The 23,143-nt window shown below is 42.0% G+C and overlaps 1 protein-coding gene across 1 annotated transcript; it reads left to right on the forward strand.

Annotated features, from left to right (window-relative positions):
• Positions 1-2: 2 nt before the first annotated feature.
• Positions 3-15,771, forward strand: SLC45A2 (solute carrier family 45 member 2). The gene is made up of 7 exons (XM_041490210.1): positions 3-441; positions 1,498-1,674; positions 4,977-5,302; positions 9,175-9,318; positions 10,567-10,690; positions 11,608-11,813; positions 15,547-15,771. The coding sequence occupies exons 1-7, from the start codon at positions 3-5 to the stop codon at positions 15,769-15,771; spliced, it is 1,641 nt and encodes a 546-aa protein (XP_041346144.1).
• The last annotated feature ends 7,372 nt before the right edge of the window (positions 15,772-23,143 follow it).

Here is a 23,143-nt window from a genome sequence, read left to right on the forward strand (position 1 = left end):
CTATGACCTTAACGAAAGAGAGCTTCCACGGGACTCTCCTGCCCACCTCTGGAGTGGCCAAGGCCAACATGGATGGCGCCAGAGAGAAGGAGGAAGCTCCGAGGCAGTCAGTGATGAGGACTGGAGCAGCGGTGCCAAGGAGGAGAGCGGTGGGAAGGCTGGTCATGCACAGCATGGCCATGTTCGGCCGGGAGTTCTGCTATGCCGTAGAGGCCGCCTTTGTCACGCCGGTGCTGCTCAGTGTAGGGCTGCCCAAGAACCTCTACAGCCTCGTGTGGCTCATCAGCCCTATCCTGGGCTTCGTGCTGCAGCCCGTGGTAGGTTCAGCCAGTGATCACTGCACCTGTAGCTGGGGCAGGAGGCGACCTTACATTCTGGGTCTGGGCATCATAATGCTGTTAGGCATGGCTTTGTACCTCAATGGGGACGTGATGATCTCAGGTGAGTGAGGGGCATGCGCTGTGCTGACAGACAAAAACTCATCTTAGCCTTTTGAATGAGAAAAAGGAGAGGGGTTCCCCTTTTCCTTCTTAAAATGCGCTGTTAAATTGTGGTATCGTGTGACTCGGGTGCACTGAAGGAGCTGGGGAGCGCTGTAATCTTTGTGTGCATTCAATCCTAACGCTGCATGTTATGTACCCTCCGCATAGTGTTCTGCATGTGATTGCGGTCTGTTGTATGTTGGTTTGGTTGCCTGATAAGCTGCTACAGGTGTAATTTGCTTAGGCCATAGAAGTTTTTATGAGCTAAGATCCACCTTATTAGCTTAAATAATGGTAATATGATATAATACATATCCAAACTGAATCCCTGTTCATCCCTATTTTAGATGGATTAGTATTCAAAATCCTTCTATTATTGCAGCACTGTCTTGACTCTTGCATTGTGCTGGTTGAAAAACAAAAATCCTTAACTGCTTTGAAACTCTGTTGCCTCTGAAACATGCAAAATCAAATGGGAGTGACATCCATATTGTTACATTTTAGCTTGGGATGTAGCTTCTTAAAGTCTTGATACAGAATTGTTGCTGACTAGGCAGATGGGGGAGGTGTGCATTTTAGGGATTTATTTATTCTCTCTTCCTCGATATTATTGATGTTGAATATACTTGGTTTTACTGACCCAGAGAGGGATATTGCAGTCAACTCTTGAATATCTAAAACAATATAAGGATTGGACAAAGAGAAAAAATGAAGGTATTACAAAATGCATGTGTTAGACTACCAGAGCGTGCCTTGAAGGTGTAAAGGAATAGATTAAGGATAGTGATGCTCTTGGTTGTGGAGCTTGAAGCATTCTGAGCATGTGCTGACTCAAGGCAGCTGAGCCTAGCCCAGCTCAGCACAGAATCAGCTCTCCTGCTTCTCTGATGAGATTCTGGTGCCACTGGACTCTCTTGTGTAACCTTAGATTTTGAGGTATCAGGAAAGACTAAATGTGGTTTTGCAGAACATGGCACTGTTGCTGTCAGAATGAGGGTGTTTTTCTTTTTTTTAGCTTTCATCGATGAGAGAGACAAGCAGCGGACGTGGGCAATAGTCATTACCATGCTGGGAGTAGTACTTTTTGATTTTGCAGCTGATTTTATTGATGGTCCCATCAAAGCATATTTATTTGATGTCTGCTCTCATCAGGATAAAGAGAAGGGTCTACATTACCACGCCCTGTTTACAGGTACACTGATCCCTTCTTTTCCTCCCTCCCTCACAAAGGAGGGGAGGGCAATTGCATGGGTTTTATCCTCACTGTGTTTCTAATCTTGAATGAACTGATCATCTGATCCTGCACTTCAGTCACGAGACTTTTGTTGTTGCGTTTTCACTACTCCAGAGAACAGCAGCTTGTGATTGCTGCTGCCAGAATTCTGAAGAAGGCTGCAGGCACAAATCATTACAGCAACACAGGCATGATATAAGAGTAGTCAGGTTTTTTTTAAATGTGAAGTAGGGTTTGTTCAGTTTGTTTTGGGTTTTTTTCAAGTTTTTGCTGAAGCAAAAATTAATGGATGTAACTTGTTTCATTGCTATTGCACATAAAAATAACTTGTTGTGTGACATACAACAAGAGCTGCACAAACCAATTGATTTCCATTCTTCAGCAGTGCTCCAGTATGTGCTGTATAGAAACAAGAGTTCTGTGTAAAATTCAGAAATTCACAACTCCCACAAAATAAGTCCAAGTAGTTCAGTTCAAGTTCCTGCAAATGAAGTTAACAGCTTTATTTGCCTTTGTACATTTTTGGAATGTTGCCAAGTTACAGAAGGAGACAAAACTATTGGAACAAGTTCAAAGGAGAGCCCCAAAGTTGATAAGGGGACTGGAGCACCTCTCCTGTGAAGATGGGTCGATTAAGTTGGGGCTGTTCAGCCTGGTGAAGAGAAGGCTGTGTGGAGACCTCAAAGGAACCTTCCAGTATCTGAAGGGAGGCACAGGGAAGCTGGAGAGCGACTCTTCTTCAGGAAGATGAGGGGAAATTTAGGCTGGATGTTAGGAAGGAATTATTCCCTGTGAGGGTGGTGAGACACTGGAATAAGTTGTCCAGGGAGGTTTTGGATGACCAACCCTGTCAGTGTTCCAGGCCAGGTTGGATAAGGCCTTGAGCAGCCTGGTCTATTTGGAGGTATCCCTGCCAGTGGCAGGGTGGGTGGGTCTGGATCATCTCTAAGGTCCATCCCAAACCCTGAACATTGATTCTACGGAATCATCTGTGCCATGGGAGACCTGTGTTGAGGAAATGCACAGGAAGACACGTAAGGCTGTGCATCTGTGAAGTGACCCGGGAGGAACCTCCTGCCATGTCTGAGAGTAATCCCTGTAAAGTAAAGCACTAGACAAAATGAGAAGTCATGCAATCTTTGTTACAGCAGATTTTTGTGAGTACTGAGCTCCCAGCAGGAGCACAGACATGTAAACTCAGTAGCAGTTACTCTGTTCAAGGAGGGAGGTGTAGTAGCTACTGACAACTCCTGATTTTGGACACATGAAATACCTATGTCCGGGAACACAGTTTATAAGGAAAGCTTAAAGCCACATGGGAATGAAATCTGTATTATCCGTCAGATAAAATGTTAAGAAATCACTTGTTTGGAAAGAGAGAGGAGTGAGTCTCTTTGTATATTCAGCACAACTCTGGCTGCAATTTTTTTATGGATGACACTTAAAAGTCTCAGAATTTGAAGCTACAGATTTAGCTGATTCAGTGTACTGATGTGTGAAAAGGGATGTGGGACAAATAACATGAAATATGACTGGGGCAGAGTGCATGACTTGGTCCAGCATCCTGTGCTCTCCACAGCAAGTTCATCTTAACCCTTCCTAACTGAAAGTTCCCTGGTCTAGTGTTGAAATTCTCTCTTGATTCAAGTTCTACAGCCTCCCAAGGCAGTCTTCTCCAGCAATTCACTGGCCTTGGTGTTTGTTTTCTTAAACTGTAGTATTAATATAAATTCCCTACAGTTTACATTTTTATCCCTATTAGACACAGACAGCAATCTTCCCATTTCTTCTCCAGGTTCTGTTTTAGATATTGTTTCTTTTTCCCACTTTAGTTCCTTCTTTCCTTTTATACTTAATACTTCTAAGATTTTACTCTCCAGCTTCCCTTCAGTTTAGGGTTTGAACATGAAACTTGATAGCTTTGCAGTTATGAAACCCATGGCCACTTATTCAAGTGGAAGAAAGAGTGCACACGTTCAACAATCAACATTCAGGCTGCATTCCAATATCCTTATGCTTATTTTTCAAAACAGTAGGCAAAGACATCCTGTAATGTCAAACATTCTGTTTGCAAACATACCTGAAAATAAGGTTGTGTAGATTTTTTTAAAAAAGTTTTAATAGTGTAATTGTTTTTTATGACAACAAACAAGGACACAATCCCCTGTGAAATGCCATAGTGCACAATGAAGGAGGACCACAAGCAGACCCAGGAGGGCAAAGAAGGTACAGAAAGCCCAGACTGAAATCAAAATCCTATGTTTTTTGTGGAAGCAAGTGCAGCTGCTGTTAGTTTTTGTTCGATGCAGGGCTTTGCTGTGGACTGTTACCAGTTCTCCTATGCAGAAGGGTAGAAATGCTTCCAAGTTCTTGGAAAGTGCCTATCCCGTGTAACTCCCAGCCATCCATCCCCCAGAGCCACCGGGTTAAGAAGGTGTCAGGACTCTACAAAGGTGCCACCCCTACCAGAGCTCTGTGCTGAATGTAACAGAGCTCCTGTGCATCTCTGTGTGCTCTTATAACAAAGAGAAGAATTGTAAAAAAACAACTGACTGAAAACTGGGTTTATTAATGTCAAGGAACAAGTAGCATTCTCATTTTACCCTTCTGTCTACCTCTTCTGAGAAAATTAGTAAATGGGATTACACACTTATGCTTGTTCCTTTCTGTTTTCTTATCCAAGTGGTGTTGTATTTGGATTTGTATAAGTACAAAACAATGCATTTGGGTTTATTTCCTTTTTCTAAAAAATTTCATGTGGAGTCAGTATTTCTGTTTGGACTAAGCCAAATGCATTTTACAAATTCTAAACTGTAGAAACTCTCAAAATAATTTTTAAAATCTTTGTTCTGTGAAAATAAAAAAAAAAAAAACCACAAAATTTTTTTGTAGAATTTAATTTAGTTTTACTTTATGGTATTATTTATCATATTTGAAATGGCATTATTTACCATTTCAAAGAAAATAGAGCTTGAAAGAGTGAAAAAAAGAGATGGAGCCTATTTTTTTTTGTGTTCAGGCAATTTCTAGAGAGCTCTGCCTGACAGATCTGAGGAGATTTTTCAAGAGATGTTTTAGTAACTGCTCATGTATGTGGTTAATTCAGTATTCCTATTTCTTGTGATAAATATCTGAAGAGTGATTATTCCATCATTTCTAGAGGGCATCACATATTGAGGGTGTTATGTACTCTTTGTTTATTTTGTCAATGCTAGTAGACATTTTCTTTTCCTTTTTTTTTTTTTCCCCTGCCATTGTAGGTTTGGGAGGAGCCCTGGGTTACCTTACAGGTGCTATGGATTGGGGTCAAACTATACTAGGATATACCCTGGCATCAGAATTCCAGGTGATTTTCTTCTTCGCAGCCTTGGTTTTCATAATCTGCCTTACCGTACATCTGTGCAGTATTCCTGAAGTCCCACTCAGATATGAAAACGAAGAGGCAAAGTTCTTGTTGGAAGTGACTGAACCCCAAAAATACAACTCCATAGAGGAGGAAATAAGGAATGGCCATTTAAAATCATCATGTACGGAAACAAAGGCTGCAGCCCAGGCAGGGAAATGCGCGGTTGCGTCACGCACAGAGGTGAGTGCAGAGGTGATTTTATAGGTTGTATCTTTGCATCCTTGGGGACCCCTTAACTAGCTGATGATGATTGTTTGTAATGGAGTCCTTTCACAGGCACAGAAAAGAACCCTCCACTGGGATACAGAGACAGGAGAAAGTCTGCTTGCCTTTTTCTTGCCTTTTTTTTTTCCTTTACAAAATATTGCCAGCAAGAGGCATGAGACCAGATAGTTCAGATGCTTTGATCCATTGGCAGGGATGAGGGAGAACCTGGCTTGGTTTTCTGCTCAATGTCAGTCTCTTGATGTCCTCCTCCTGTGAATTTTGTAAATGAGATCTACTTTGTCCTTTAGTCTTGATATAATTAGCATAAAATTGTGGACAAAGACTGCAGACCATTAATGTTTGATGTAGGTCTCTAATTCTCATTGAAGTCCACACAATTTTGTACATAATACATGTAAAATGTGTGACATTTGGGTTTTCTGCTGCTCAACATTTCATTGAACACTAATGTGTTTAAAATTGCTACTTCTACAGCCGTGCTACCTTGCTACCAGAGTTTGAATTTTATTTTGAGTGATATTGTAGCTATGCCTTTGGCAAAATTTGTGGTGAGAGAAAACAGTGAGTACTTTTAAATCCTCACTGTTATTTTGTTTCTGATGTATTTTTGTGAGAGATTTCTCCAAAATAAGGCACCTAGGAAGAGGTGAATCTACCAGAAAAATATCTGGAGACCCACTTCTAGTATTGTGTTGAGAACAGATGGTTGTTTTTATGGTTTGGTTGATGACTTTTAGTGCTAGAAATCCTCATGGTTATCTCATGGTTCCCTAGGTAAGCAAAGTATAACACAATAGTGGTGACACAATTGCTTCTCATTTTAATTCCACTTGTGATTTCTTGGCATTATGCATATCAATCCCTGATACACTGATACAAATGTTTGATAAATCAGGTAAAATATACTAAGCATGTACCAACAGTTATAAGTAGGAAAGAAATACTCTTGTTTAATCTGTAAGTAAAAAGGATTTATTATTTCTTACTATTCATAATTTGTTTTATAATAGCACTTGGTATTTCTAACTGGAAGAAAAATATTATGAAATTATTAAAATATTATTAAATTATTTCAATATTATTAGATGCAAAATACATTAAATGAGCACTGCCTGATGATAATGCCAGGCAAGAAAAATAATAAGAAATTATTAAAATATTATGAAATTATTTCAATATTATTAGATGCAAGACATATGAAATGAGCACTGCCTGATGATAATGCCAGGCGAACAGGGAGTGGGGCAGACAGCAAGGCAACAGCTGTGGGGAGAATCTGACAAAAGCACTGTGATGCTGTCTGAGCTTCCCCACGTCAGGCCAGCTTGAGCAGCAGCGTCCTTCACCAGTGCTGCTCACTCTGAGCATCCTCCCAGGTGTTGGAGATGCTGAGCCTCATCCATCGCTTGCACCATGTACCTCTAGGAGGAGGCAAATGAAGTTGAGAGAGCGATGCAGTGGAAGTGAGGGGAGCAGACTGTGGTTTGGGGCAGCCTCTGCCTTGGGAAGAAGTAATTCCATGGAGCCAGTAACATGAGGAACGTGGAGTTCCATGTCTAACTCCGGAGGTGAAGCTGTGGTGGGAGCCTGTGCCATTGCCCTACTCTCTGCCTTGGCTGGGCAGCCTGTCAGAGTCCCCCAGCGCTTTGATCAGTCTCTTGTTTCTTTGATGTGCATTTCTTTGTGTGCATGAATTCTAGACACTCACTGCTTTAATGATCCGTCTCCTGTGGCACATGTTTGCTGAGTTCATTCATTACCATAATCACTTCCTTGAAGAAATGGTTTGGCTTCCTGTTTTTCTGTCTCTTTTTTTAAATTGCAGGCATTCATGGCTATATTTCTTCTAAATTAAGGCCTGTGTTCTCACATGCTAATAGCTAACATGATTATTAATGAGATTTGACCTATTACAGTATGAACAGACACCCAAAGCAATTAGCCTTGTATTCTTTTGAATGGTGCCAAATTTTTCAGGGTCCACTGCCATAAAGCCCGAGTCATATTGCTTCTTCTGTATTCTCATCATCTTACGCCCCACATTGTAGTGATTTTGTAGAGATTATTTGGTATTCTGAGCTTTTGAAGGATAAGGTACTTAAACAGAGCAAAACTTCAGCACATTGTTTAAATTAGCATGCAGTTTGTGTGCTGGTATATTTTGAATGTGTACATTAAACATTTTTTGTTTCCATTTCCACTCTCTGGAATATTTAAATAGAAAGAAAACATTTCTGTCTTGTTGTCAAATTATTGTTTGTTATCACTGCAGTGTTCTTTCTAATTCCATGATCTTATCTTAAAACTTTGATTGGAAAGGCTATTTTAAAAAGCAGGGTGGAAGAATTACAAACTAAATAAAGCCAAGTCAAACAATAGTAATTATCCTCGAAATAACACTAATGAGTCAGTCTGGAATTCTTTTGTTTTCTTTTTATAATTGTAGAAGAATATAAAGCTTACCCTGTTTAAAAAAAGACAGTGATGCCAAGAGAAATTCCAAAGGATTTGGACAATATACAGTCCAAGGTGGAAGTCAGCAACTTGAATTTTGGCATTCCTGTGAGGATTAAAAACCTCACACTGAAGCAAAGTATTTTCCAACTTTATATGTGGTGATTATTCATAGAGTAGCTTGCAGCATAGCCTAGTTCAAAGGAAAGTAGATTAGTGAAAAGTATATACAAGACTGAAGAAAGAAAGGAAAAAATGACATTTTACAGCAAATTGAAGACAAGATCCAGTCCAGGAATTTTGAGTAATTAGCATAACTTTTGCAGTTCTTCCACATTTCATAACATACATCTTCCCTTACCATCTCTCCTGACACTGTTGTCTCCAAATATCATCAGAGAAAACTGTAAGTTTTCCATCATGCACAGTTAAAATAGTATGGTTTTTTTCACTCTCTTTAAAAGTAGTGAACCATGCAGGAGCTTTAATACAGGAAGAATTACACGTCAAAATACCTGATATCAAGCACACCTACAGTAGTTAAAAAAAAAAAGTAATACAAATTATTTGATGAATGTGACTGGAGAAGGAACTGAGAGTTTTGGGGTACAGGGCTGGGACAAGGAGGGAGATATCATGGGGCATTAAAGGCAGTGAGAAAATTTGATTTTCCTCATCAGTGAGATTTGTTAACTGGTACCAATTAAGTTTTGATTATGAAATGAGTTATTTTTCCCCTGGTATGAGGTGTTCAGATGCTGGGGCTCACATTCTCTGTGTGCTACCATGGGGAACTTCAGCTTCCCCCTGCTTCAAGGACAGCGCATAGTGGAAAGCTCATTATATGCTCAAAGAGGTAGAAGTTTCCTAGGGAATGTAGCTCATAAAATGGAAGTGAATAAGGTCTCAGAAATCCACAATTGACACTTTTTAAGTTTCAGGAAGTATTTTGAGCATAACTTTTTCTGCAGCAGCTTTAAATTTTCAGTGTAAAGCTGATGGTCTCTATAAAGACATAACTTTTGTTTCCTGTTGTTTCTGTTGTAGGTTCATTGGGGTTTTATTTAACTCTCTGAGTCTGCTTTGGCAGAAAATTTCCCTGTTATTCTACATGTAAATAATTGTCCTACTGATAATAACAGCAAAAAATGTTACATTCCTGCTGGTATACTCCATCTCTTCTATAGTTCCTGTGAATTTTATAAATTGAAGAAAATTCAATACCCAAGCAAACCTTCCTAGCAAAAAATAAAAGACTTTGGAAGTTTAGCAATGAAAAGATACTACTAAGGCCTTCTTCATTTGCTGTCAGCTATTTCTTTAGCCTTCAGGACAATAATACTGTATTATTCTTGAATATTTGCTTTTAGGAAAAGAAGCAGATGACCCTTAAATCCCTCTTGAAGACACTTCTAAGCATGCCATCCCACTATCGCTGTCTGTGTGTGAGCCATCTCTTTGGATGGATGGCTTTCCTGTCCAACATGCTTTTCTTCACGGATTTCATGGGACAGGTAAAGAATAAAATACTCTCACTACTCCTTCCTTGTAGCATCTCCTCTTCCATCAAAAAAGAAACGAAATGGTGTTACTATCTTGAGGAAATGACACTGGTGTCAGATCCATTTATATGTGGATGGCTCAACAATAGTTTTGTAAAGCAGCTAATTAAGGTCAGGCCCTTGTTCCAAGCCTGTCTGGGGAGGTCATTGGGGAAAACCTTTAGTATTTGTAAGGCTATTTGTGTCTAAATGTTCCAAGTGAAGCTCTCAGAGCTGGTCCAAACATATCCATTTTCTGCTTTGGCTTCAGAGATGCTCCCAGATGGGCAGGTTTTCTAGCTGGGGCAGTGCTTGGACGCACTGGCCTTGTCCTGGTGTGTGTGCAGCATCCCCACAAAGCCCCTCCCCATGCACTGCAGCCTCCCTGGCCTCAGGCCATGCAGCTCTTTGCACACAGGGAGCTACTTGGTAGCAGAAAGTTTTATCTTCCTGCATTTGTCTGTCCTGAGTCCCTTTTCTCAGCAACTGCTTGCCTTCACAACACCCAGTGGTGCCTTTTCCATGCCATTCCCAGGGACTGTATGTCCTTGACAGTGGTTCTTGCCTGTATGGATGTGTCTGCCTCCTTCCTTCCAGAGCACTAATATGGTCCTGGCACAAATCTCTCACTACCACTCCCTGCTCTTCTGTGGTTTCCATACAGTATTACCATTTCCTCATCTTTTTTGTCTTTTCAGGCAAGGCAAGAGGGAAGGTTTTTTTCCCTGCAGTGTAGATGAACAACTGAAAGAAAAAGGTTTTGCTTGTCTAGAAAAGTAACTGAATAAGACAATAACTGTGTGGAAAAATGAGTGTGTTGAGGAAAATCTGAAAGAAAAAAGAGAAAAAAAAAAGTTGTAGATAAATTAGGGAAAAAAGGCAAGGCAAGAAGACAGAGAGAAGAGAGACAGTTGGAAGTGAGACACCCAAAGGATAGAAGAGCAAATCAGTCGATGTAAAATAGTCCAGAAAAAGGCAGAGGGTAAGAAATGAGGCTGGGATGTGATAGTCCAGGAGATGTGAGTGTGAAACCTGGAGAATTACAAATGAGTGGTTAGGACACTGCTCAACAGATTTCTTGGGTGCTGCCTACCAGGGATGGGGCCCTGTGCCCATGAGAAGGAGGCATTCCCTACGTGGTGCTGTTCCTGCCTTCTGTGGTGATATTCCTGCCTTCTGTGGTGCTATTCCTGCCTTCTGTGACTTTGTGGTCTCTTTCAGGTTGTGTACCATGGGAATCCCTACGCACCTCACAACTCCACACTTTACCTTACCTACAAAGCAGGGGTAGAGATGGGATGCTGGGGACTGTGCATCAATGCAATTTCTTCATCATTCTATTCTTGTAAGTACCCATTAATAAACTCCAACACTGTGTTTGCTGTTTGCCATTGTTCAAAAACCATAAAAGGATGCCAAATTACCTGGAACTTTTTTTTTTTTTTTTTTTTACATTAAAGCTTTAAGGAATGTTACATTGTCAGCATTGTTAGAAACTCACATCTTAGCACAAACAATTCCTGCCCACATGATGAGGGCTGACTTTGGAAGTAGGATGTTGTTCTGCACATGAACTGACCCTGAAAATCGTTCTGAAATTAATGCCACACCAAATTCTTAGGTGTTCTTTGACCTAGCAATGCTGTAGTTGTAGGCTCTCAAAGGCGACCTCTCCCCATTTGCATTCCCACTGCTGAAGGTCTTGCCAGAAGCTTGAATCTGGCTCTCCAAAATTATGTGTAAACATGCTAGCACAGCTCCCCAGGTAGATTTCACCATAACCCTTCCCAAGGATTAAAAAACTCATGATCTGAAAACTCAAATAAGTAGCATTTTGGAGGTTGATTTAAGCATCTAAAAGAGGCTTGAGGGAAATGTTTTCACCTTTGGAGCTTAATTGCAGGCATTTCTGGGTGGCCTTTCTGTGGATGAACTTCTATTCAGCACAAGTATCTCTGGGTGCAGCTGCAGTGCAAGCTGCAGGTTGAGCTCTGGGTAGTTGACAAGGTATTCCTTGTCAAGTTTATACCTACAATAATTTGAGGTAATTTCCAAAATCATTAAGATTATCTTCTTCATTGTATTTTATAAAATTTCCAAAATCATTACGATTATCTTCTTCATTATAGATGAAGAAGATAATCGTAATTATCTTATAATTTTTAAGATACAAGGGCTTTTTTTTTTTCTTTGAAAGAACTCCCTGATAAAATGTGACCTATTTCTTTTAATCTTATCAGCATTTTCACTTTCTTTTCACAGACTTGCAGAAAGTCCTTCTGCCATACATAGGATTAAAGGGACTTTATTTCATTGGATACCTACTTTTTGGACTGGGTACTGGATTAATTGGCTTGTTTCCCAATGTCTATTCCACTCTGGCTCTTTGTTCACTCTTTGGAGTCATGTCCAGCACACTGTACACCGTGCCATTCCACCTCATTGCAGAGTACCACAGGGAAGAAGAGGTGAGTGCAATGTCTCAAGAAGCATTAAGTTTATATCTGTCTGTGTCTGTTCAACCTGTTTTGGGGGTAAACTGGATAGAAATTAGCAGTTTTAATTTCAATTTTGAACTATTAATAATGACACATATGAATGGGAAGTTTCTGACAGAGGGAGTTAACATCCCAGCTCCAAACTCTCCAAACAGACCTTCAGTGAAACAAATAATTATTTATCATCACATCTGAAACAAAGCCAATCACAGCACATGTTGAGGCAGTAAGCAGGTAACAGGGCTTGGTGTTGTCTTCAAGTCCTTCCTTATATCCTTCCTTCCAGCCAGGTTAGCAGAGGACTTCTGAGGGCCTGAGGTAAATAACAAGCCTGTAAAGGCTGTCAGAATTTTTTATTAATTGCAAAGTGTTACAAAAGCTCTTAGCTAATAAACAAATGACATTCAAGTAGAAACAGCATTATATAGTTCAGTATTAAATCATGTACCACATTCTCATTATCTTTCTAAATGTCTGTGGTTGGGTTTTTGTGCTCCATGGCCTTAAATCCTGTTTCCAAGGAAAATCTGGAAAAATGCAAACCTTGTATCATGTTACTGGGCACAGCAGGATCTTCATGTGTTGTAAAGTGTTGAGTTCTTCAATGGAAAAATCCTCTGAAGTCTCTTAAGTTAGTCAAACAGCTGGAAACAAGAAAGATTAAGGAGAGATGGAAGAAATTAGGAAAAGTCCTCAGTATATCTTGGGACATCTGAAAAAATTAATAAAGGCAATGCTGAACCATTGGAAAACCACATAAAACATAGTTGAAAGTAGCAGAGGGCTAAATCAAGTGCTACACAACATGTCCTGCTGTTTTGTACCACTTTCACTAGCACCTTCTGAATGACGATCACAAAAGAACTCTAATTATTCTACTGAATGCCGGGAGGATATCTCAAAGTGATTACATATTTCGTATATATGATTCATAATTTTTTGGTCAATTTCTTTGCTTCTTCCAACAGAGAATGATCATGATGTATTATAAACACAAAACAAAAGACTGGGAATGAGCCCAGGTTAGGGTGAAATCTCAGTTCTTACCTCAGGTCAGCCAATTCAAGAGAGGAGGAGTAAATGCAAAATCTGTTTTGAGACAGAAGTGAAGTAAAATAAGCTAAAGTGTGCATGAACTTTACACTTAATAGGCCTGTATATTCATGTGTTACTTAAAAGACAGCTAGTGGTTTCTTGTTTGGTGTATGGTATTTGCTCTGACAGATGTTAAATGATATATAATTCTATGTTAGATTTTATATTAATGGGTTGAGGTTTAGATCAAATCTTCTATAATGTACAAAACAGGGAAAAAAAAGAGTAAACATCAAGTACAAGAGTGCATTCATTTACAGATTCATGTATTTGTGGTCAGAACTACTGCCACATAGCAACACTGGGAACAGCCCAGCAAAATAAATAAAATTTATTTTTCAAAGTGTCTAAAATTGGGACTTTATCATTTCAGAACAAGGAGCAGATATCTTCCCCCACTATGCACTCTACCAAAATCATATGCTGTGTCTTATAAAGCTGCCATTTCAGCTCCTGTTCTGTGCTGCTGTTCCCTAGGATCCAAATTCAATTTTTTTTCTACTGAATTAGGAAGAGACTGTTTGTCTCCAGTATTTGTGAGCTTTGTGTAGCTCAAAGGCAAGGTAATAGAGTTTGCAAAAAGCAAAAACCATCTTAATGGCTAAGAGAATTTGGATACCAGAACACCGCGGAGCCACTGGCCTGCAGTGTGGGAACTTCTTGTCATTGGAACACAACCTCCTCCTTTTACCAGCCTATGCAGGAAGAAAAGAAATATGCCAATTATCAAATAATTTTCCAATAAAACAGAGTAATTTCTTTCTGGAGGAAGGGACCCCCAGAGATCATGTAGATCCTTCTCAAGGAGGACAACCTGGAGCAGGCTGCCCCAGGCCTGGTTTGAATGATTCCAAGAAAGGAGACTCCACATCCCCTCTAGTTAACCTGTTCCAGTGACCCACCAGCTCACAGGGTGCTAATGTGCAAGACACTTCTACATAATAAATGAAGGCTTTTGCTCTGCTATGCATATCATAGCAGATACACAGATTAGTAATTAAAAGTGGTCCTCGGCAGTATAGAAGAATCCTAGTCTGGATGTTTGTTTTCAGGTTGCTTTCATCGCCAGCAATAAAAGTATTACATTTGTATTTTAACACTGATTTCCTTTATGTGCTTTGAGCCATAACTTCAGGTTCCTGCCTATATGTGTGTGGGGCACATCAGCACTGCTGTAAAACCTTTGGATGTGGTTCCTCACAATAGCCTTCCCTGTAAAGTGGAAAGATGGATTTGATGAGTGGACTGTTATATGGATAAGAAAGTGGTCACATCCAGAGGGTCATGGGCAATGACAGAATCCAAATGGACATCAGTGACAAGTGGTGCCCTCAAGGGTCTGCACTGGGATCAGTGTGATTTTTCTTTAATGACACAGATGAAAGCATTGCACACCTGAAGGACAGGATGCCATCCAGAGGGACCCAGACAAGCTCCAGGAGTGGCCCATGGGACACCATGAGGTTTAACAAGGCCAAGAGCTGCTGCTGCACCTGGGCTGGGACAGCCCCTGGTCGCAGCCCAGGCTGGGCATGAACAGCCCCAGAGCAGCCCTGCCCAGAAGGGCCTGGGGGTGCTGTGGGTGAGAGGCTGCACATGCCCCGGCCATGGCACTGCCAGCCCAGAGAGCCAAACGTGTCCTGGGCTGCATCCAGAGCCCCGTGGGCAGCAGGGCAGGGAGGGGATTCTGCCCCTCTGCTCTGCTCTGCTGAGACCCACCTGGAGCACTGCATCCAGAGCTGGGCTCCCAGCACGGGAGGGACAGGGACCTGCTGCAGTGAGCCCAGAGGAGGGACACAAAAATGGTCACAGGGCTGGAGAATCCCTCCTGTGAGGAACAGCTGAGAGAATTGAGATTGTTCAGCTGGAGAAGGGAAGGCTTCAGATTGACATAACTGTGGCTTTCCAGTATTTGAAGGGAGCTTGCAAGAAAGATGGAGAGGGGCTTTCCACAAGGGCACATAGTGATAGGACAAGCAGGAATGGCTTCAAACTTAGAGAGAGTAAATTTAGGTTAGATATCAGGAAAAAATTCTTTACTGTGCGGGTGGTAAGGCACTGGATCAGGTTGTCCAGAGAAGTTTTGGATGCCAAATCCCTGGAGGTGTTTAAGGCCAGGTTGGATGTACCTTTGAGCACCCTGGAAAGTGTCCCTGCTCACAACAAGAGCATTCGAAGAAGATGATTTTTAAAGCTCCTTCCAACAAAACCATTCTGTGATTCTATGATGATTCTTTGTTAATATGATAGTATGGCTCCTTCAGCCATGAGTCAGAGCCAAATTATTCATGACAGGATGACCTGTACTGTTTAATGTCAGTTTGACAGAGCTCAAGTTGACCTAAACTTGAAAATCATGTCTAATTTTTCCGGTCAATTTTCAATTACTTCCTTAAGAGAAGGGATCGAGGGAAAAACTGCAGATAAGAAAAAATTTGGTGGAAGCTTGGAAAGCTCACTGTTACTTAAAATCCCTGTGATACAAGAAGGGGAGCAGTGAGCTATTGCCCTGCCCCACTGCGCCTGGGGCTGTAACAACATCTCGGCCAAGAGCTGCGCATTGCTGACACTGTCCCATTTCTGGGGTTTGTTCTGTGCTTCTTTGCAGAGCCTGAAGCTGCAGGAAGGGGAACAAGCAGGGGAGCACGGGCGAGGGAAGGGCATCGACTGTGCTGCCCTGACCTGCATGGTGCAGCTGGCCCAGATCATTCTCGGCGTGGGCCTGGGGCTCCTGGTGAGCGTGGCCGGCAGCGCCGTCACTGTGATTTCGGCATCCACGGTGGCGCTGATCGGCTGCTGCTTCGTGGCTTTCTGCATTCGGTACGTGGACTAGGACTGCAAGAAGCAGTTGGAAGGGATCTCCCCAGGGGAGCGTTTTCTTTCTGGGTCAGTGGCACTGGTGCTGTTGCTGTGCTGACGCTGCTGGCACGTCATCCTCTCTTACCTCCTTGGATCGGTTGCAATTCCAAAGCTTTATGAAATGGAGACTTGATAAAACTGGTTGCCTTATGCCTCAGACACACACACACACACACACACACACACACACACACACACAGACAGTGTGTTCACATGCTGTGACGTGATGGTGTGTGTGGCCACGGTATTTTGATACTCTACACCGGGAGTCATTATGAAACCCCTCATTACCAATTTGTGAAAGTTAGCAGATGAAGAATGTGATAAACTGAAGTAATATAAAAGGACAGAGTTAGGAAGAAAGTTTTTATTTATCTTGTTCTTCAAGTGTCCTAAGCTGGGGGCTGTTCCCTCCAGTAGTCAAAAGCTGCAGGAGATTCAAACAGGTGTCAGAGGTCATGCAGGGTGCAGTTCTGTTATGATTAGTGGTACTGCTAAATGGGATCAGTTCATTACCAGCTACTGTCTAAAGCAGATTTGAGTGTGAAAAATGACTGGAATATAAAAAAAGATTGAAACCTGTTGTTTAAAAGCATTACTGTAAAGTAATTATTTTGTACTGGATCCTGCTGCTTCTGCATGAATGAAGTGAAAGTACGGGCTGAGCTTGTCAGGAAAGTCTGCCCAAAAGTGCTTTGCAAATCCATGCGTAGGTACCTAAAAATCTGTCTATGGGAAACAGCTGCCATTTCTTCCTTCTTTAAAAAGTGGCCTCTCAGTTCTGATGCTGTAATTGAAAAAATAAACTTGGCCAATGTAAGAGTTTGACAGCTGGTTGACCACATAAATCTTGACATTGGATATGACAGCATTTATCTTAAAGTAGCATTACTCTTTTCTCTGTTTTCCTTCATGCTTTGCCTGAAATGGCATTTGCTGTCTACAGAATATTGTAGATAAATTCAGTTCTGCAAAGCACAATCAGGAATTATTGTACAGTAAATACATAAGCCCAGTTATTTGTATTTAATTGCATATGAAGCTTCTTTCTTATTTTTATAATACTGCCACAGTTTTGAAAACCTTTTTGTGAAAGCAATATACTGTATTTATGCTGTGCTTCCTCTGTCCTGAAAACTGTCACATCCATCCACTCTGTCATATGTTAAGCCACCTGAAGCCATCTGCTAATGCAATATTGTTAATGAACATTGAGAGACTATGGGCAAGTATGGTGTTTATGGTTGGTTTTGTTCTTAATGTTGCACATGTATCATCAACACTGTTCAGAGAAATGCAGTGTTGAGCTTATCAGCTCTTAGAAGCTCTGAAAGACACGAACTGACAACATCAACAATAAAAGGTTACATTTGAGCATCAAGTGCCTCTGCAGAGATACTTCATCCTTTTTCTATGTTTTCAAGAGTAGATCAAGATCAAGAGATCAGCTTCATCCTTTTTCTATGTTTTCAAGAGTAGAGTGAGTCACATATTCTCAGGAAAACCAATTTTCCCTTAGGTAAATTCTTATTAATTTCAACAAGCCTGTGGGAGCCTCAGGTACCTTTTCTTGATGATGGCTGTCTCCACTGTAGGCCCCAAAAGGGGCTCAGTGCCTGGCAAACCTCACCACAGCATCAGCATCCTGCCTTTTGAAGAAGCCACGTTTCATGGGTTTTTTGCTTTGTGGCTCTTCATTTCACACCCATGAAAGTAAAAGCCTGGGAAGACAGCCCCTGGACTGTGTTTGAAACAGTTTGCAGGTGCAGAGACAGCTGGAGCACGAGGGCCTCAACAGGCACAAACAGGAGGAAGCCAGAAAATGAAGGATTGTTGTCTTCTCAATTAGCTTTATGCCATCATTAACTCACTAACTTCCATTAACTCCATATCTCCTGGGAGGACGAATTTTCAAGGGAAGGGCAAGGCATCTATGGAGCCATAAAAACAGATAAAGGAGGAAGTGATCTGGTTTCATAGGACTGCATCACGTAAACTTGTGCACCAGGAGCTGAGGTCACAAGGCTCTGATTCCACTGTGAGGCTGCGAAATGTTTACTTATGTCTTTGTCAATATTTTCTTTGAGGTTTAACACTATTAGAACATTAATATTTAAATGGTCAATGTTGTCCTTGCTATGTTACACAAAGAAGATGCTGGCATTGATTCAGACCCACAAAGAGACCACAGATCTGGGGCAATGTAAGAAAGGTTCTGAACCTGCAGAGAGAAGTGAGAAGAGCCCACCATGTACATCAGTGCTTTTATTTACAGATTTATTCAGAGAAAATTGTTTCAGGAACTCATTATTTCTCACAACCTCGTGATCTTTCCCTTAAAAACCCACTGTCAGCTACAGATGACAGAAACATTAAAGTCATCTTTTCTCTGGAAATCTCTGTAAAAACATTCTGTATTGTTCCCAGGACTTCAAAACAGTATCTTTATGAGTCTTTGTTAGAAATGGGAAACAGACAAAAAAGTATTTACAATTTGGAAAACAGTGTCTAAACAAAAAAATGATGGTGCTCATTCTGAAGTTGAAAATGTATCTCAAGTGTTACTGAAAACAATATAAAATGTTACTAACTCATAAAAGGGGATAAAACACGTATTTTGTTTAGCAATAGAAATGTTACTAATGTATGTTACTAATATATTACTAATACATGAAAGGGGATAAAATATTTATTTCAGCAAAAGAAATGCTAAAATGTTAAAAATGTTAGAGGTTTTGAAGGATTGTACTGTAATGCTATTAATTTAAGAAGTTCCACCTCTTCTCTGCTTTTTCACTAGTTCTGGACTTGAGCCATCAATATGATTATTTACTGTACTTAACATCAACTTTAAAGCAGTGATGTGAGTATAAAGTTACAAGTACCTTGTGCCTGATCTTTCTCATCTTGTTTTATTTCCATATACATAAAATCAAATAAATAAAGACCCTCTCTGTATCATGTTTACGTAAATAATACACTTAGACGAACCACACAGAATCACAGGATGGGTCAGGCAGGAAGGGCACACAGTGGGTCATCTGTTCCAGCCTCCCTGCTCCAGCAGGGCCATCCCAGAGCACTTGGCACAGGATTGTGTCCAGAGGGCTCTCGAATGCGCCCAGTGAGGGAGGCTCTACACCCCCTCAGTCACCTCTTCTCGGGGCTGAACAAGCCCAGCTCCCTCACCTTTCCTCATGAAAGGGATGCTCCAGTCCTTTAATCATCCTTGTATCTCTCCTCTGAACCCTCTCAAAGATGAGATGTCCTGTGATAACCAACCCTCTTCCCTCTCACAGAAATAGTCATGGATGCACAAAGCAGGGCAGGAGACAAGTCTGTCACCTTATCTTTGTGGCGCTTCCCTTTTTCTTTCTCTTATGAACATCTGCCACTTACTCCCCTTTAACAAGCAGGCATGTGATGCAAGCAAATCCTTAAAGGAACTTCTAGACTCTTCTTTAGAGGACTTGAAGTCTTAGTAATGTTACAAGTATTCTGATTTTTTTCCCCACTGTTCATTCTGTGTTTCATAGTGTTCTCATTAAGTTTCTTTGACTTGCTTGAAAACAAGCAACTCAGGTGGCTTGTTGCAGATAAACCTTTTTTTCCAGAAAGGCTACACAAGTCAGGATGAATCATAAATGTCTTTGCCTTGGGAGAATTCACAGCTTTCACATTGGTGCCTATGAATCACTACCAGTCCCTGCAGCTCGTCAAAAGATGGTGCAAGCGAATGTAGCAATGGTGGCACTTGATATTTTTTGAACTGTAGAAGGATTGGGTAGAAGTATCTGCTGTAAAATATCGGTAAATGTTTTTGGCATGACAAACCTATAAAAAATGAGCTATAAAACAAAATTTTCCCCTCTAAGTTTCCAGCATTCATTTCCATTCTCTAGCTGCTCCATGTTGTTTATTTAAGAGGCAAATGTTCAGGGTCACTTGTTCAAGACTGAACTGTGAAAAGTGATTTGTAATTTTTATGGACCCTGATGTGACGCATCCACAAATGCTGAGGGAGCTGGCAGACATCATGGCCAGGGGACTCATGATCGTCTTTGAAAGGTCATGGAGATCAGGAGAGGTGCCTGAGGGCTGGAAGAAAGCAAATGTCACCCAGTCTTCAAAACAGGCAAGAAGGAGGACACAGGGAACTGGAACCAGTCAGTCTTATCTCAGTCCTTGGAAGGAGCAGAGGCCTGCTCGGGTGTTCACTGATGACACATGGCTGAGGAGTGGCCGATACCTCTGAGGGCCCTGCAGCCCTTCAGAGGGACCTGGACAGGCTGGAGAGATGGGCAGACAAGAATTGTGTGAAGTTCAACAAAGGCAAGTGCAGAGTCCTGCACCTGGGGAGGAACAGCCCCTGGCACCGGTACAGGCTGGGCCCAGCCTGCTGGAAAGCAGAAGGACGAGGAGCTGGGGATCATGGTGGACAACAAGCTGTCCGTGCGCCAGCAGAGCCCTTTGAGGCCAGGAGGGCCAGTGGTGTCCTGGGATGCATTGGGAAGAGCTTTGGCAGCAGGCCAAGGGTGATCCTGCCCCTCTGCTCAGGCCTTGTCTGGAGTGCTGTGCCCAGGTCTGGGCCCCTCAGTAAAAACAACCATGGAGCTCCTGGAGTGGGTCCAGCAGAGAGCTACAAAGGTGGTCACGGGGATGGAACATCTCTGTTATGAGGAAAGGCTGAGCAAGCTGTGCATGTTCAGCCTCTAAAAGAGATGACTGAGGGGAGACCTCATTGATGTCTGTCAGTGTCTGCAGGGAGGGGTCAGAGCACGGGCTGGGCTCTGCTCGGAGCTGCTGAGCAATAGGACAAGAGAAAATGGGCAGGAATTGATGCATGGAAAGTTCTGCCTGAACATGAAGAATTTCTTTACTTTGAGAGCAATGGAGCACTGGAACAGATTTCCCAGAGAGCCTGTGGCATCTCCCTCAGTGGAGTTATTTAAGAACCTTGTGGATACAATCCTGTGCCTTGTGTTCTAGGATGACCTAAGGCTGGAACAGATGAACACCGTGGTCCCTTCCGACCTGACCCATTCCATGATTCCGTGGCCTTCTATGACCTTCAGTTGCATGCATTGCTCCTACAGATACACAAGATGTGTTAAACAGCTGCATTTCCTAATTTTTTAATATTGGAAATAAACACTTTACCTCCCAGATATTAGTATTTTACTTTTGTATTAAGGATAGTGACTTCACGCAGAGCCATCAAACTGGAGGCTGTTCCAGTGGGCAAGCACTCGCAGCAGCAGGAGAGAACAAAAGTCAGTTTGGACTGCGCAGGAAAACAAAAGTCAGAAAACCGGGATTGCGCAGCAGACAGAGACGAGCAAGCCCTCAGTTTCCCGCGGTGCGAGGCTCCCGGAGCAGGGGGAGTTTTTGTCCCGGGTCATTCCCGAGGCTCGGCCGCGCCGGGGGAGCGGGGCCGGGCTGCGGAGCCGGGCGCTCGGCTGCCCCCTGCTGCTCGGCGGCAGCACCGCCCGCCCGGCCTGCCCGCGCCGCTGCCGGCCCGCTCCCCCCGCCCCTCTGTGCCCGGACGACCAAGGGAGGCTGCTCCTTGCCAGCTGTACCCGGTTGCCTATTGTGGGAATCCATAAAATCAGAGGGTTTTGGGAAAGCTGCAAAAGGCAGGCCTTAGGGACAGCAGAACTGCAATTAGAGCGAAGCAGTGGCCATAAAATAAGTCGGCAGAAAAATTATGTAATAAGTGGAAAAGTAAGGACAAATAGAACAACAGTCTGTGTATTAATGCTTGTCTAGAATAACTCCCTAAGCTGCAGAAAAGTATATCCAGGGAGATATTAGGAAGTTCTAAGCTTGGTAATGGAGCTCTGTGCATTGTGTTTTAAGGCTTACAAGCAGGTATTGTATTCGAAATAAGCAAGCATTGTTTTAACCAAAGGTACCTGTGCTTATAGTGATTGGACAGAACTACTGTCAATATGCTTTTGCTTTGTGTGATTGGTCAAAAAACTTATAAAATAAGTTGTAACATAATATTCTTGGTCTGCTGCCTGGGATGTGAGCTGCTGGCATCTTTCCATTGTCATAACCCTGTAATGAGACTGATGCTGGAAAATAAAACAGCTCAAGACGTGTTCCTAGCAGTCCCATCCCGTTTGTGATTTATACACAGCCCCCGGCTAAGGATAGCCTAATGCATTGCAGACACTGCTCTAGGGACATGTGGTGGTGGGAGCCCCCCATGGACACATTTAGCATCAAATTCATGGCAGAACCTGGCCATGGAAACCTTCAGTGCTGAAGCCAAGAGGCAATCCTGCAGTGCAGCCGTTTCCTGCTTGTTTGGCAGACAAGTTTTTGTTGCATTGGCTCACAGCAGCTGACGTGCATCAGGAGGCAAGGGGACATTGAGGGCAGCACAGAGGGAGGCAGCATCAGAGTCTTGGACACCTCTGTTTTCAAGGCCCCTCTGCTCGTTAGATGGTGAGAAGGAAATGTGACAAATGGCATATTTGTGGAGGCTAAGGAGTGACAAGAGGGAAGGGAAATGTCTCTGACAGAGATGCCTTTCACTGAAGTCTGGGAGTTTTACACTAGGGCCACACGGCTGGCAGATCACTACAAAAGTGCAAATGTATCTCAGATTATTTGGGGTTTTTCCAACATTCAGATCTGATTTTTAAAAAAAATGTTAGCTTGCAATGCAACTTGCAAGTTACTCAGTTTCCACAGATTTTGAGGGCTGAGGCACTTCTTTCTTTAATAACTGCTGCAGTTCTAATAAAACACCCATAAAATCCCAGCAAGCAGAAATATTTCCCAAATATTGTTAGATTGTTAGATTGCCATAATATTGCAAAACATGGCAATAAAAAAGCTTTTGGTACTATGATTCTCTCTGTGAAAAAGATGGCACCTTATCAAAGGGTGGTGTTCTTTTCTAGACAGGGATTTTGCATTTTGGAATATTTTCCTTGGAATTACTTTATATCAAGTGTGCTCAAAATTCAAGATTTCAGTTTACATCTCTGAAAATCTAATCCTAGATCTGAAATTTAAACCAGATTCTTCTTTTCTCTATCTATGATCCACTGTACAAACCGAGCAGTTATTTGCTACTGCTGTAGGATCTCTTATCTTCATTTCAGGACTGCATGGTTTGCTCTCTATACCTCTGTATCTGTCAGTGGATTGGCCTATGAACAAGGGACTGGATTTCAGCAGGAAGTGACTTTTGATGGGCAAGAGGAAGACTGTATTTCCTCTGAGCCCTCTCCACAATTTCAGCAGAAATTAAAAGTAATTAAAACTTTTAGAAAATAATTTAATAAATGATTTGAAATACATAGTAATAGATGATTTGAGGGCATAAA

The sequence above is a fragment of the Pyrgilauda ruficollis genome, unplaced genomic scaffold, assembly GCF_017590135.1.
Source record: "Pyrgilauda ruficollis isolate IOZ18807 unplaced genomic scaffold, ASM1759013v1 scaffold120, whole genome shotgun sequence".
NCBI lineage: Eukaryota > Metazoa > Chordata > Aves > Passeriformes > Passeridae > Pyrgilauda > Pyrgilauda ruficollis.